This window comes from Poecilia mexicana, unplaced genomic scaffold (assembly GCF_051168715.1).
Source record: "Poecilia mexicana isolate PSO_F unplaced genomic scaffold, ASM5116871v1 scaffold_4, whole genome shotgun sequence".
Taxonomy (NCBI): Eukaryota; Metazoa; Chordata; class Actinopteri; order Cyprinodontiformes; family Poeciliidae; genus Poecilia; species Poecilia mexicana.
The window spans coordinates 26,993,301-27,010,167 of NW_028263373.1; the positions used below are offsets into that span (position 1 = coordinate 26,993,301).

The window sequence follows — 16,867 nt, forward strand, 5'->3', positions numbered from 1 at the left end:
ACTAGGAGATCCACTAAAGCAAACCAAACATCGCTGACTTACAAATGAATTCTGTTTTTGAAAATGTTAAAACGTTTCACAGTGAGCGCCCGCTGTGATGGCACCTCTCGTCCAAACATAGATGGTAAACGACCACTCATGGCAGGATTCACAGAAATACTTTCAGCGCTAATCTTGTATCGTTTTATATTGTGGTGGACCTGTTAGAACAGGTCAAAGCTATTTAATAACCTGAAACCAGCCACAAAAACAAATGAAATTAGTGCATTTCTGCTGAATCTTGCATCGATGCAACTCCTCCACTTCCTCTGTTACCTCAACTATTAGTTGAGCCCAAGATGATTCATCTCCAGGCAGACTTTCTGTTGCTACTATTTCCATTCAGCCAAGACGTTTCTATCTTAAGAAAATGAGGTTGACACCTCTTAAAAAGATAAAACAATACAAAAGGAGTATTAATGTGTACCCAGGGTGGTACTTATAATTCTTACAACTCACTTGTTTAAGAAAAGGTTAAATAAAGGCGGCGCACCATCAATAATCTTCCTATGTGAAACACATCTTGAGAATAGAACATGTAAAATATCTCTAGTTAGAGATAGATCTGTAGGCCTGTAACTTTAGCTAAATAAATGATGGCACAGTCTATAATCCCTGTGCTGTTTTCCAAGGTTGTAATTACCAAACTTAAAATCTGGTAGACCTTTTTATTTTTTTATACAAATATTGCTAGATGCAATTCTTAATCTATTTAAAGCATATAGATTATATTTAATCTTTAAGATGAGAGATGATTTGAAGTATTAATTACATTGCCTTGCCCTACTAATAGGGCAAAGCGATATCTGTAATCTTCTTTCTTCATCCCATAATTGCCGGTTTAAACACATTGTACAAAGTAATTACATTTTTATATCCACTTTATTTTTAACTGAGGACATAAGTGCATCTGAGACCACTCAGTCAGTGGAAGTAATAGAACAGGAACCTGCAAGAGTAGAAATGGACTAAGTGGGCTATTCTCTGAGAAGACGCTGTTTTCATTTCTCCACCCGTCCAGCTGGCCGCTGCCTCATCAGAATGAAATGAATCCAAACATTAAAAGGCATGTTGGTGTCTCCGTGGTGAAACGGCAGACTTATGACTTCCATCTCCTCCCCAGACAGGCACAAACGCCATGCATCACCTTTTTGTCACCGGGACTGCTGGTATGTTGCTCCACTCCAGGTGTGTCTCTGTGCCGCTAATTTTAGTGAAGTCACTTTGCTCGTTAGGCTGCGTAAGAGCTGAATTAGCTTTCTGACTTCCTCGCGCGTGTGTGTGCGTGTGTGTGTGTGTGTGCGTGTGTGTGTGTGTGTGCGTGCGTGCGTGTATACGTGCCCAGGGAACCCAGCCTGTGTCGAGTATGAAAGCACGCTCATCCATAATTCAGAGGTATTGGTAAATGGATGCATCCTGTTAAGGTTTCACGTCACATCTTTTCTATTGGTAGAGTTTTAGGTGTTGCTGTTCTGATTGGTCGGTGTGGAAATACCTGATTGAATGTGAAAGAAAAGGAATCTTTCTGTTTGCTTTTTGGTGTTTGAGAAGTCTTAATGCTGATTTTTAGTTGGTGACGTCTCCAGGCAACAGGGGTGGGCAGTATTATGGCCTCAAATACTGCCCAATACTGCTCAGTATTTAAAAAACTAAAAACATGTTGAAGTTATATAGCAGAATAAATAAACATTTCTCTGTTTATGCTCTCAAACTAAATCAGGTCTTGATTTTAAATCAGCACTGCAAATATTAGAAAAATACAGTTTCTATTAACAGTTTGTGTTGTTATCCTCCTCCTGTCTGATTGGATCACCAAGTGAGAGGTCTTAAAACTTAAAAATGTGCTTTCAAGCACAGAAGTATTTCATTATATCTTTTTAAATGTATGTATAATTTGTTGAGATGGAATTAAACTTCCATCTCAACCGTGTGCCAGCAGCTGCTAGTGGGCATAAGAAAGTCCAGAGATGTGACATTTAATAAATCCACATCCTTCACTGGTTTTTGTGCTCTCTTGTCACTGTGAATAACTGCTGAAACCACTTAGTTTTCTCTGTCCTCTCCTTCATTGATAAATATTAGATACCTGCCTGCACTGTGCTTGCTCTCATCCTGTTGTCATGCCAAGAATGCCATGCTCCGGTATTTTTATCCATCTCCTTGTGAGTGGGAGCTCGGCCCAGGCAAAAAGCCCTGCCATGCTCTGATTGGCTGCCAAGCACTCAAGGGGATTCCAGGATTTCACCTGCCAAGTGACCAGCAGTGGATTTACCTGGCTTTTGGGAACACGGCTTGAGGGCTGAATGGATAATTCCATGTATTATTCAGCAAATATGGCGAGTATGAAGGATGTCATCCTCATAACCAACAATTTGTAAGCTGCTATGTTCTAATATTACCTTAAGAACATATGGATATGGGTGTTTAGTTAATTAAAATCAGGTGGTATTGATTTTAATTGAACCCACTGCTCCCAATGTTAAAAACAGGGAAAAGATTACAATCCTTATTGTTTCACTGCTTTAGCTTTTTTTTTTTTTTTTTTATCAAGTTTATTTGAAATTTCAGTGATGAGGCAGTTCAAAGTGCTTCACATCATAAAAACATCATGCAGTCATCAGTTATGAAACAAGTAATAAACTTTATATTTCATCGTCAAGCAGATTGACCTGACATGTTGATTAATATTCCAGTTACTACTAATCAAAGACGACTAAACAGGTGAATAGTTTTGCATTTTCCAGAAGTTTGTTCCCATTAAATAGTTCAGATAATCAAGTACGTTTTTTTTTATACAACACAAAAAGCTACCCTAACATTCTGGTCCTAATAACAGGTTGTGTCACCCTTGACAGATTCTCTGTGTTATATTTCACTGTAACATAGTAAACAAATATATAAGCCTATTTTTTGTAGTAGTAGTTACATACTGTTGCTTTAAGTGTAACAAAAAACGAATCAAAAGCAGAAGAAATCAGTGAGGTGCAATAAGTTTTCCACAGCGCTGCAGTTGATTGAATGTCCCTCATCTTTAAATATGAAAGACTCTCAATGCTGTCTGCGGTCTCACTGACATGGTTCGTCCGGCTGCAACATTGTTAAAGTTGAAATTTGCTGTTCGCTCTCCAAAAGTGTCTAAAATGAAACCAAATTGAATGCAGCCAACCCCCGCTGAGCAGACTGGCCCTCCATCTACTGAACCGATGAGTCACACTGTGCACCTCTGCACATAATTAAATGGAGCCAACAATGCTGTGCAGCACAATCTGTGTTTATTCCTCCTTAATTGCATTATTCCTAAATTATTTTTGTAATGAAAAGAAGCCAAAGTCCTGCTTAGACAGTGGAATTCATTTGCTGTTTGTGTTATTGAAGCTCTGGTCAGCTTTAACTTCAAGCACTTTTTTTGTCATTTAAGTGGCACTTCTTTATCTTGATACAAAGGGTTACCAGTGCTGCAGTCCAAATACGTAATTTGTAGTATTGACTTAATAGGCCTCAAAGTGTTAAATAATTAAAGTGAACTCCATTAAATACACCTATTATCCCCTCTGATAATATCTAAAAGTGATTTCTTCTTTTCTCAGCCACATATTTATTTATTTTTCTTCCTTGTAATGTAGCTGTTGAGATAAGAGCCCTAAACTATCTCATTTTGTGCTTTCATTGTTCACAAATAGCAGTAAGTGCAATAACCTAAAGCAAGCTGAACTGTGCAGGGACTGTAATGTGCCGTAAAATTGCATTTTGAGCTCTTAGAAGACGTCTTGATGAGGTGTCTGCTGACTGTGCTCGGCGGACTCCGGGTTTAAAAAAAGCAGGTTGTCCCACAGCGGGGCCCCAGTTTTCTCTGGTAATTGGCCCTCATGTTGCCAACTCGGTCTGAAAAGTCTTTGAAGGATCGCACCAAGACGAGACTTTATTAGAACTAAAGATGTAACTGGAAACGCTCTGCTCAGGAATCTGCTGTATCTGGTTTGCCAATTATTAGGATGTCTGCATAGTTATCAATTTTACTCTGTGTGTTTTTTTTCTAAATGAGCAGGGTGAGCAGATGTTTCTTCCTGTGCTGTTGAGGGACATCAAAGGTACTAAAAAGATGAAGTTTTGATTAGGAATGAGTAGACAAGTTTTGTGGCTGATTTTTTTTTTTCTTTCAAATTCATTTTTTGTTTGTAAAACGTTGACCTGCCAATACTGACTTTTACTTATTTCTCTTAAAGGGGCAGTATTATGTAAAATATTTTATTTTATTTTATTTTATTTTAGATGTACATCATGTTATAATATTATTCCCTCATAAAAACAAACCTGGAGTGTCGTTTTGTTTCTTTCTTGCATGTTTGAGAAATCCTTTAATCTCCATGGCAACCATTCAGCTGTGCAAAATGCCTGGGAGGACCTAGCCCCGCCTTCCAGGATAAAACTCCTTCTCTGAGCTGCAGGTTTCAAGCTTTTGAGCTTCTGCCTCACCTAGCAGCTCTCCCCTTGCAACTCCTCCACTCAGCTCCTTCAGACTAGCCAGTAGCAATTAGCAAACATCTACTAGGACTTTGCATTTGCTAAGTTCATTGTAGGAGATACTTCTCAGTGAAATGCTGGAAAAAATGTTGTTAAACGGTTAATGAAGGAGCCATGTTGTGATGGCTTCCTGAAGGTGGAATTTCAGAAAGAGCAGGAGTTTTTAAAGAGACAGAGACCCAATTTCAATGCGTTTAAATTGGGAATTAAAATGCCACTATGTGCCTGGAAAATGCATAATATTGTCCCTTTAAAAAAATGAAAACTATAATCTTAAGAGACAAAACATTTATATTAGGAATGAAGCTGACATCGTGCCCTGTGTCCAGAGCATATACAAGATCGTATTTTTATGCTAAGACAAGGTGATTACGGAGTGAAAGTGTATAAGCAGTTAACATGGGCAGCATTGATGACTGTACATCTGTCCATGTGTGTAAAGTCTAGTTGACCCTTACTTTAACTCTGATATTTCCAAAAGCTTGCAAACGTTTAAAAATCTTGTCCACAACAGAGGTTGAAGCTCAAAACAAAAACCCTAAAACAGCCTAAATTTGAGTCCCAGTTTTTGATTTGCAGCATCCGTGCTAATAAATGTTGTCGTGACTTGGTAAAACTTTCATTTATCATGAAAAGAAATTCAGTGTCATTAGTCGTCTGAACATTGGATGACTTTCAAGATTGATGATCTTGATTCTTCCCTAATAATTTCTTCAGTCACCTGATGTCATTTTATTAGATTTAACAAACATGAGGCATTGTAAGAAACAATAAATATACCGCCTGAAAATGAAAACATTTTTCAGTGACCTATGTTTTTATGTTCATTTAACCTTCTACCTTTACAAGATGCTGCGTAACCACTATGCAACTTTTTATATCCTTAAGCAGAAATAAAGAAACTGAACTTTAGGCCTCACATTGGAGGAGATTTCAGCAACTTAACTTGCACAGTATCTTGCATGACAACATCATCCTCAGCCAGTCTTAAATAGACGACGATGTCATCAGGTTCACACTCAGAGCTGCACAACAGCATTAAACATTTAAATGCCTTATGTAAACCAATGATTTGTCCTCTCTAACCCTGCTGAAGCTCTGCAGCTGAAGGAAAACTTCCTCTGTTTTTGTCATTTGCACAGAAAGCCACTTGTGTTTGCAGCTCAAACTGAATAGAGGGTCAGTGTGACAATATGCGAAGGAGTAAGATGACATGTAGACTTAATTTGACAATTTCCTCCCACATTTATTCAAGTAAAACTCATTTTATCCTCAAAATATCTATGCTTCCAAGGTTGTTTTTTTCTTCTAAATTTAAAAAATCTACAGCTTATGTAAGAGTTGCATCATAAAATTTTATTTATTAGAAATACTTATCATGTTACTATTTAAGTGAAATATAGTTTTTTAATTTCTTTATTGTGGCTGAACTCTGGGTTGGGGTATCATTTAATTAGTGGGTCAGATGGGAAAGACTCAGCGTTTGACTTGGTGATGCTAAGTAGAATAATATCGATGGCTGGCAGAGGAACAATATTTACGACATTAATAGTCAACAAGTGTGAGATTTATTTAGGGCCTTGAATGGAAGAGAAAAACAGAAAAAAAAGAGTTTGTGAAGTCGACCATTGAAAGACAAAACATGAGGTGACCTAGTAGTGATCTGTGTGGTGCTTTTTTTTTTGGGAAGTACAACAAACAATGACGAGAATTGTTTAAAAAAAATACTTTAAACACAAGCCTAACATCTTAAATATGTTTAGATGTATAACAACTGTGAAAACATAAATTTCACAAAAGTAAAACTATGTTTCAGTTTTCCAAGGACCTCATTTCCATTCCAAAAAATAAACATGAATTAAAGTGGTTTATTCCAGCTGTGCTGCTGGGCTGTACTGTTTGTACATATTCTTTAGAAAAACTTAATCAAATCACGACATACAATAAACCCGGCTTGCTGCCATGTTTTCAAAATGAAATAAACAAATACCTGGCCTGTAATGCAAATTCAAATGAACTCATTGAACAGTGCCCAGCCCTGCTGTGATCAACACTTCTAGAGCAAAGCCAGAGTTCCAGGTCTGAAGGGAATTTTAAATGCATGAAAGGCCCTGAAGGCCTGAATATTAAAATATAAAATCTTCTACAACACTCAACCCACTCTAAAATCTCAGACTCCACTGAACCCAAACTATTTGCTCTACTATATTTTTAATTTATTGAACCCATCCTGATTACAGTTGAACTTCATAGTTCTCCTGTTTCATTCTTTTCTTTTGAAATGTAATGAGATGATTGTGGTTAATTTCTGCAGTCCCATGAAATGAATATTGGTGCTTTTATCTCCAGCGCTGCACCTTCTGTTTCCACCTAACCTACTCAGTGTTTTGATTCCTCTCATAATATTTTGAGCTGGTCCAAGTTTTTAATTACTGCAAAAATCTTAAAACATCTTTTGCATCCAATATTTAAAATAAAGAAATCTATAGAACCATTATTCATCTGCAATATGCCTGATGTGGTTTACTGGTGATAAATGAAGGTGTGCTGAGGTAAACTATTTCTCCCTGTGGTGGAGGAAATTAGTCTCTTCAGATTTTGTGTACGATGCTCTGTTGGAGGAAGGAGAAGGGTCGTTGTGCCCATCCCTGAGTTTCTGAAGCTTTCAGCTGTGACTGAGAGGCGCAGGGAGGGCCGTCTCATGTTCTCTGAGCTGGAGGAGGATGACTCAGCAGCAACAGAGGAACATTAGATAAAACTCTCTGTTCATAATGAAGTGATATTTAAATTCCGCTAAGGGATGAACGTGTTGCTCCCAAAAGAATCAATTTAAAACACCCATGTTGTTATTGAAACTCAGAAATATTTCCCTGAAACTATTTTTGTTCATAAAGCTGCCAAACATCAAATATTTAAACATTCAAGCAGATGTTCAGTTTGCATTGCAAAGACACTTAAACGAGGAAAGTTTTGCATCTCTTATTTGGACTTGTCAGGAGTTATGGTTGGCTAATGTGATTGTTTCAGATTGTGAAGAAACAGAACCTGCTGTTCTGTTTCTTCACAATCAGAAGAAACAGAACTTTCTTCTGTTTTATTTGCTTTATTAACTTAAAGCAAATAAATAAATGTTTGAAACTATGTTCACAACTCTTACATTAAAGCTCCAGTATGCAACTCTTCTAAAAAAAAAAAAAGTGTCATGACAGTATAGCATGAGACAGATGATCTAAAAACAATCAACTTTCTCCACTACTATTGCCGTCTGCAAAAATGCGCCGTTCTTGGTCAAAAACAGCCAATCAAAACCAGGAGGAGGGTCTTAGGGCTGACAATCAACCTGATGTATGCACTGGTAAATGTGTTGATGATGGAACTGTTTATCCGTCGTCATCTGAGGTCATGCTAACTAGCCTTAGCATTCGGTAATACTTTATTTGAAGGGGGTGAATAAGACTGTCATGACACTGTCATTAACATGACATAGCACCTGTCATGAACATGAATGAGCCTTCGTGAATATTTGACTGTTGTCATAAAGCGTCATTTGGTAAATTATGACACTTTTAATACACAGTTGACATTATTCAAAATGTCTTTGTTATGACAACTTGACATTAACCAAGAAATCATTACTGATATAAATTTGTTATAAAAGTATTACTGATTGCACTTTAAAAATTAGGTAACTTTATGTTATTAAAGGTAAAGTTTAAACGGTAATGTTTTCTTGGTTAATGTCAAGTTGTCATAACAAAGACATTTTGAATAATGTCAACTTTGTATTAAAAGTGTCATAATTTACCGAATGACGCTTTATGACAACAGTCATAAATAATTCATGAAGGCTTATTCATGTTAATGACAGGTGCTATGTCATGTTCATGACAGGTGCTATGTCATGTTCATGACAGGTGTTATGTCATGTTCATGACAGGTGTTATGTCATGTTCATGACAGGTGCTATGTCATGTTCATGACAGGTGCTATGTCATGTTCATGACAGGTGCTATGTCATGTTCATGACAGGTGCTATGTCATGTTCATGACAGGTGCTATGTCATGTTCATGACAGGTGTTATGTCATGTTCATGACAGGTGTTATGTCATGTTCATGACAGGTGCTATGTCATGTTCATGACAGGTGTTATGTCATGTTTATGACGGTGTCATGACAGTCTTATTCACCCCCTTCAAATAAAGTATTACCTACCATTCATGGCAGGTTTTGTTTGTTTTGTTGCAGGTTTTGTAGCTATAGCATAGCAGAGAGCAAGGAGGATGTTGTGAGCAATCCTGACAGCGCTAAGCCCCTCCTCCTGGTTCTGATGGATTGTTTCTGACAAGCTGTTGATTTATATAGTTATTTATAACTTATTTATATGGCTCTGAACATGTGCCATTGAGTCCCACGCATCTTCTTTGTTTACTATCAAGCTAACTTTATGGGCTTTACTGCCACCTGCTGGCCAAGGCAGTTTAGATCTAATATTATATATATATATATATATATATATATATATATATATATATATATATATATATATATATATATATATATATATATATATATATATATATATAATATAACTTATTCACTTTTTAGGGCTATCCACATTAGAATGATGAGCTATTAGGTTACCTTTAAGTCAAATGGCTTGTGCCCAAAATAAGACAGCTTTGGAGCAACGTTAGTCAGATGATGTATTAATAAATCAGTGTAAATAATCGGTGGCTGCACATCAGTCTGCCTCGCAGCTATGGAAACCAAGTGAAGGCACAGCCGCGTGTAATTAGTCTGGCTGATAAAATCTTCCTGTAAACAATTGCAACTGGGCCGCCCATTTGATGAACTGTGAATATAGCACAGATTATGTTTACCGAGGGAGGCTGTCGCTGTGTATTTGAAGTGTTCACTTGCGGTTGGTGTCTGTTGCATAAATAATGAGTTCAGTTTCACCAACTTTTAAGAGCAATAAAAACCCTGAATGACTACTCCCCAGGCTGCACATGTTGAAGTTTTGGGCGGGGAGACGGATTATGTTGTTACACTAAGAAATTATGGCTCTGAAGTGAAAGACATAGAAGTCACAGATGCAACTATTTTATTGTCAATTATCTTCCCTTCTGCAGAAAACACAAGCAGAGTTTTGAGTTGAATCCTATTGGCTTCTGTATTTTTCCTGCTTCAGTACCTTTCATTAATAAAATTTGTGAGATAAACATAATTAAGAACTATCTATCACTTGGACACTTGCATCCAGCCGGTTTCTGTAAATGATTAATGATGATGTAGCATGCTATTAGTGCCTCTAAAATAAATAAATAAAAAGCTACATTTCTGTCTCCTAGATGATCATGTTTGAGTCATGACCATCAGACCTAAACAGAGAAAAGCTTAATCTTAAACTTAAAGCTTAAGTTTAAGATTATTCTCTTTTTTGCACTGTGAATTTATATCATATTCTGAGTAGATGTGTTGAAAGGCTGTGCATTTTGTTGAATATTTAACTTAATGTCACTTTGTCCAATGTCACACCTTAAACCATTTGCTGTTTCATGTTACAACACAATTTGGATGTTTAATTGGGATTTTATCACACAAAGCAGAAGCAAAAGAAAAAAAAGACATGCATAATTCTCAGATTTCAGTTTGCGTTTCAGATTTTTGAGTCTTTCCTACAGATTCTTAATTGCAGTTCGATTTGGACTTTGATTAACCCACTATTTGTGATGTTTACTTTTTCAACTTTTGAGTTGAGTCAGTGGGATAGTCAAAGCTCGAAAGATTTTAACTTTAAGCTTGCCCACAGCTTTTTTCCTGAACTGTGATCATGCTGCTGTTAGTTTTCTAATGCTGTAAAACACTTTAAAAGTTTTTGATTGGAAAGGCCAAAATGTAGAAAATGTATGTTTGCTTTCAGCAGTGTAAATGTACGACGGTAGTTGTGCTTCTAGATTCATCAAGAAGCCATTTTCTCCTGCACTTAAGATGCTCATTTGCTTGATTCAAGCTTTTCAGTGAAACAATGTTGCTTTAAATAATGTAGTTATTTTAATCCAGAATATTTAAGTGCTCCATGGGTAGTGAACCAAAGCACAAAGACAATAACACTAAAGCATTTGTTTATTTATTTAACACAAGTCTTATAATTGCGACACTCAGCAATGTTTTGCTTCCTTGACACATTGCAGGCCTACTTGGAAACACAATCATCACAGCAATCATTGTATATTCTAATCAAAGCGTTCAGTGGCTCGCTCTCATATATAACTACTGTCTGCTCTGTTTGTGAACAGGAACACATGAATGTAGTGAGAAAAGCATGGGGAATAAAGCATCATTATCTGATGGTGTTTTTATGTGAAAGCGTTATGCAGTTTGGAAAAGTCTAGGATTTTATTTTTAAGTATATTTCAGGTCTGGAGAATAATAGACAACCTGATATAGGCAGATTTACACATGTGCCATATTCTTCCCATTTCTTGATGATGGATTCTGCTAAACTCCAGATTTACTTGTATGACTTAAACTTTTCAGTAACCTTTCGTGTGCTAGCACTACATGGCTGGACCTCTGTTGAATTAAGTCAGTCACTTTAAATGGGGTGAATATTTATGCAATCACTTATTTTGGGTTGGTTTAATTTTTTTTTTATGTAATTGCCATTATATGGTTGACATTAGTTTTCACTTTGACATCAAAGGGTTTTTTGTAATTATGTCAGCCAGATTTTGTTGATCATGATTGATTTGTAAAGGCAATAAAAGGGTAAAACATCCCAAGGAGTAAATATTTTGTACAGGCATTGTACACCTTATACAGCCATCCATCCTTTCTCTGTCCTTCCATCCATCCCTTCATTATTTATCCATCCATCTGTCACCTGTTCCTCCATCCCTTTATCTATCCATCCTATCAATCTGCCCATCCTTCCAACTGTTTATATATCATTCAACATTGGAAACATTTACTTTATTTACCATTTGCTTTAAAGTAGATTTCACCTCTATTAAAGCTTTTAAAAGTTCCCAGCTTTTAGGAAATCCAAATGATTTGCAGCAACAGAGTGACTCCAATTACATGCGGACCAGATGCCACACCTGACCCCCCTCAGTCACCTCTTCGCTCTAATGAGCTCCCTCGCCAGGCCTGACAGCCATGACAAAAAGTCTACTTCCTGAATGTCTCGTTCATCCTCTAATGCACATATGTCAGAGTCAAGGCCCGCGGGCCACATCCGGCCCGCGAGAAGGTTTTTTGCGGCCCCTGGGATGATCTTGATTTATTATTAGAACCGGCCCGCAGACCGCAGCAAGCCGGCACCCCGTCTGAAAAAAAATATCTTCCTTATTTGAACTGTAAGTAGTTCTTTAAATGTTCTGTGAGATGATGTACTTACCCATGTATCCATAACAACCGGAACTTTCAATATCCACCAAGTTATTGCCGAAATATACCATCTATTAAACGAGTGCCCCCCGGATTAATTACATTCTCTGCAGCTGCAGCTGCGAAGTTACCGTATTAACCCGATACTTGCTGGAAAGTGCAACGTCTCCCCTTTCAGAAACCGTTGGAATTTTTCCACTTAGCGCTACGTGTGGCGGAATTACGGTACTGCAAATTTAGATGTGTTGCCGGCGACACATCTAAATGCCTTGACTCTGACATATGTGGATTAATAGATTTTTGCACTTTATTTTATTGTATTTCAATCCAATTATATTTTAAAAATATTTCAGTTGTGTCTGTTGAAAATTAAAGATTACTGACAGAGCCATAAGAAAATATTGCTTTATTTATCTGATCATATTGGAATATATTTGTTAGGTTTTCAGTAGGTTCAATTAGGTTCACTAGACTATATGAGTCATTTAAAAAAATTTCAATGAACATTCGATCAGTCCGGCCCTCGGCTTGTAGCTAAATTTTTTATTTGGCCCTCCGTCCATTTGACTTTGACACCCCTGCTCTAATGGAAACTATCGTTTTCTTTTCTTGTCTTGCAGTTGGAAAGACATCTCTGATCACACGGTTCATGTATGACAGCTTTGACAACACATATCAGGTAGGTGGTTGTTTATGTAGCTGGTTATTTAGTCTGTAATGTTACAACTTATGTGTTTTGATCAGTCACAAGGGTTGTAAGCCTTTCTTTTGATATTCTTCATGAATCAAAGACATGTACTCCAGTATAACCAGCTTTACTAGAAATAACCGCCATGTGTAAAATGACAGAACATGTTAAAACAGCTGCGTTTGAGTCGAAAAGTACCTATTTTCCCGTGAAGATTAGTTCTTTTTTTTTTGTTTTTTGTTTTCTTTTTTTTTTTTAGGTCTGTTTTGCAGAGCAGCTGAACCTCACTCGCAATCCTAAAAACAGAATATTGCTTCTGCAGCTCCAGCACTTCTGGAGATCTTCGTGAGCATCTGCAGGCCTACAGACGGTTTAATAACGCCTGCGGGTTTATTGCTTTAAAAGCAAAAAAAAGGATGATATTACGCAGTCATAAAACTGGAATTACACATAAATCTTTCACCCTTATGGATAGTGTAGAATGAGAATTTCCGTGTCTTTTAGCTCATTTAGTTCACAATCTAATATATGAAAAGAGATTACGTTAAGAACTGCAGCGTCACATTGTGGTTATTAGAGCAGGCAAAGCGAGGAAAGCGAATAAGTTTGAGCTGAACTTGAAATAAAAAAAAAGAAATTGATTTATCTTTTTTTGCATATATAGTTATACTCCAAATTATGGCATTTTAACATCAGTAACCAGATCAATGATGTTTTGAAGTGGGAGGCGGCGGGCGTGGATGGGTAGCAGCAGCACCAATGGGTGATACAAAAGAACAGAGGTCCATTTCTAACCAACTAGATCTTCCTATGATAGACTCTGAGTCTATGTTTCTGTTGCAACCTGCTGATCACACTCTGTGAAGCTTCCCTCTGAGAACATCCTGTTCTGATCGATTGTTTGGTGTCATCTTGGTCCCAAGATGTCAGAGTGTGAGCCGCATGAAGATGAGGAGGATGGTTTAACTACAAACTACACTGAACCAGAACAGCTGGTGGATGAATTGTGGACACCAGTCGTGGTTTTTGTGGTTAATCTCTAGAAAATCAGCATGCTATATAGTAAGAACTGAAACATTAAACAATAAAAAAGGCAAACAGGAAATGTTAATAATAATATGTATATACTTTAAAAGGTAATACAACAGATCTTAAAGGCAATATGGGGGAGGTTCTTTCAAAATAGAGAAGAGACTAGAAATACTACGTTGAACTTCATTTAAATTATTTTTCTGGTTGTACTCAAACATATTTTCATATTTTGCAAATGGGATTGGTACAGTTGAGAAAGTGCCATTGTTAATCCATAGCGTTCTGCAGTTCTGAAGAGAGTCTAGTGAATGGTAAATGGACTGAATTTATAGAGCGCTTTGGTAGATATAGTGATTTGTGCTCACAAACTACACGCTCATATATACTGAGGCATATTAGCATGTGGCAGGCGGTTGATGAAATCGAAGCCATATGATGACTTCTTAACCCACTGAGCCATGGTTGCAAAGTTGTCCACTTTCAGAAATTTTTATCAGGTGTTTTATTTTATGCATTTATTATATCGTTCATTATTTATCACGATACATTTCTTATGAGTTTTGATTCATTGTTGCCACGATAGATTTTGATTGTTTAAAATCTCTCAAAATTGTCATATTTTCGGGATTGATAGTTTTACCATTATATCTGCTGTTTTTTCATTGAGAGTATGAATAGACATCAATAAATTTGAAAATATGATCAAATGCAGTTCCTGCGTGCAGTTTAGTCATACAAGTCACACTTCTTTACGTGAGTGGTATCCTACAGACGTGCATTACAAAGGAGCATAGTCACAACCAAAAGAACTAAAAAAAAGAACTTGATACATTCATTATCACAAAATATCATTTCAGTTCATATCACCCACTACTAGTTTCATTATATTTTCTGAATACATTTTTAAACTTTTTTTTACATATTGAAACAGATTCAATCTTATAAACTAGACTTTTATTCTCAAACTGTATTGTGGTAATTATTGAAAGTGTTCAATCCTAATAAAAGAGAAATATTGTGCTTATTGTTTTAGCACTAACAGAAAGTTTAATGTGTCAATCATCAGAATGCAGAGAATCTCTTATAGTCATAAATACTGATGAACACATCTTTTTCTAGGACACCTTTTTTTTATGAATCACATAATTTTATTTAGGAATCAGGAACAACCTTCATTATGACTCTCTCATCCTTGGGCGTTTTGCACTGGACTTATAACCCACCCATGTAGATTTCAGTATTTCATATTTCACTACCCAGAAACTCTAGCTGCATTCACATCTCTGTCAGTAGCTCGCAGTTTAAAAGCAACCAGTTCATAGGCACTTTCTTCCACTCGCACTTCAAAAATATTAAAGTGTCATAACATTGTTACTGTACGGAGTTATGATACTCGAGACAACAGCTTTGTCAGAGTGACGCTCTCGCCCAGACACATCGCACTTTTGCCAACGTTGCACACACCTCTTGATGGCTCTGGAAGTGAGCTGTTCTTCTACCATCTGCTTGTCGTTGTGGCAGGCCCAGGAGACAACAGTGTGCATGTAGCAGCAGCAGAGCGGTAGCGTGGTGGTAGCAGTGGAGGGCCTCCTGCTACATTGCTAGCCTTCCAAATACCTCCTACATATGTGGATTTAGAAGAAAACTCGTATTTGGGGGCCTTCAGGATGAGAGGTTCTTCTGTGTAACATAAGGCTGTTTAGTTTTGTTGAATAAAAAGAGGAGGCATGCACCGTCTGTAAAAGGAAGTTGACCTCAAATGGCTTGTACTCTGATCTGATGAAACGTAGGAAATAAAATTAACTTTACATTTTTACGAAGTTAACTCATGCGCTTAATCTCAATAGTATAATGCATTAATATTACATAGCGCAGATTTGCATTACCTATTTTGAACTAAAAAGTGAGGAGAGTCAAAGCGGTGTGCTCAGCAGCACATTGAACTTTAAAATAACACTGATGGATGTTTGGATAAAACCAAGGTAGCATGTACATATTCCAACTATGACTTATCCTTCCACCAAAGCTCAAGCAGTTTATAATTAACATTTCTAAATTGACATTTGAGACAAAATTACTTCTTTTAAACCTTCCTGAATATTAAAACCTGGAAAACAAATCGACTGAAACACTATATGTATATAAAATAAGTATGAGAGTTGAAGTATTCTTCATGTGAAACTCAAACTTGATGTAACCCGTACAAGATTTTTGAATAAGACATGTTTTACCTGAAGCTGATTAATGGAATGTTATCTACATTCAGTGGGAATGGGAGAGCTGATTGTCCAAACCATAATAAACTCATTAGACATGGACATGCATTGCTGCCAGTAAATTGGGGTCACTGCTGATTATTGATGATGTGACTGTTGATAGAAGTGGCACAATTACAGAGCTACTTTCTATTTCTAACCTGATAGAACAGCACTTCAGTGTGTTGATGGATAAACAACAATAAGGTAATCTTATTGGGGCCTGCCATAGGAATGCATGGCAGGCCCCATGCATTGCTATGCATTAGAAATAGCCTTTTCCCTAAAAATAGCTTTTTATCTTTTTTATCATTATTCATTATCCATGTTTAGCACACCGAATTGAGGAAGTCAATGTAAACATGCTAGTTATACCCCACATGCCACTGGCAGCATTTAGGCTAACATTAGCATTTTGGTTAATTTCAGCTTGCACACTAATTTTAACATACTAAATGGAGTACGTCCATGTTACTCAACATGCTTGTGGTTCTCCACATGCTATTGAGTACATTGTGACTTACTTTAGCATTGATGCTAATTTTTAGCATCAGAACGCTGGGTTGCAACCGACGGACACACTTTGGCAGGCCCTGTTTAATTTTCTAGTTGTTGTTTTTAACCTGACATCAATCCTAAACTTTGGATAAGCAGCACTGGTGATTTTCCAGACTGACATCCTTGTGTGTGTGGATGTTTCATTCAACTGCAGGACTCTAATCATCATTTTCAACTTTCACTGTGCCCAGCTGCAAAGCTATTGTTATTAGATTTTTTTTTTTTTTTTGAGAGAGAGAAAATCCTTGATTTGCAACGAGAATTTGTACTTTATTCACAATAACGCTCTTAGTGACAGTGCGGATTCTTGCTCCTGATGCTAACTATCTGAAGCAGAACAACTACTTTTCCCTCCAGATAATTAACTGAAACTCTGTCACT

At 36.9% G+C, this 16,867-nt stretch overlaps 1 protein-coding gene across 2 annotated transcripts in view; it reads left to right on the plus strand.

The window, feature by feature from the left end:
- rab6ba (RAB6B, member RAS oncogene family a) overlaps positions 1 to 16,867 on the plus strand; it is a 57,445-nt gene that overhangs the window by 12,064 nt on the left and 28,514 nt on the right. For both annotated transcript variants that reach the window (XM_014974686.2, XM_014974695.2), the window contains exon 2: positions 12,574 to 12,632. In XM_014974686.2, the coding sequence (XP_014830172.1) occupies positions 12,574 to 12,632 (59 nt within the window). The remainder of the gene's footprint in view (positions 1 to 12,573; positions 12,633 to 16,867) is intronic.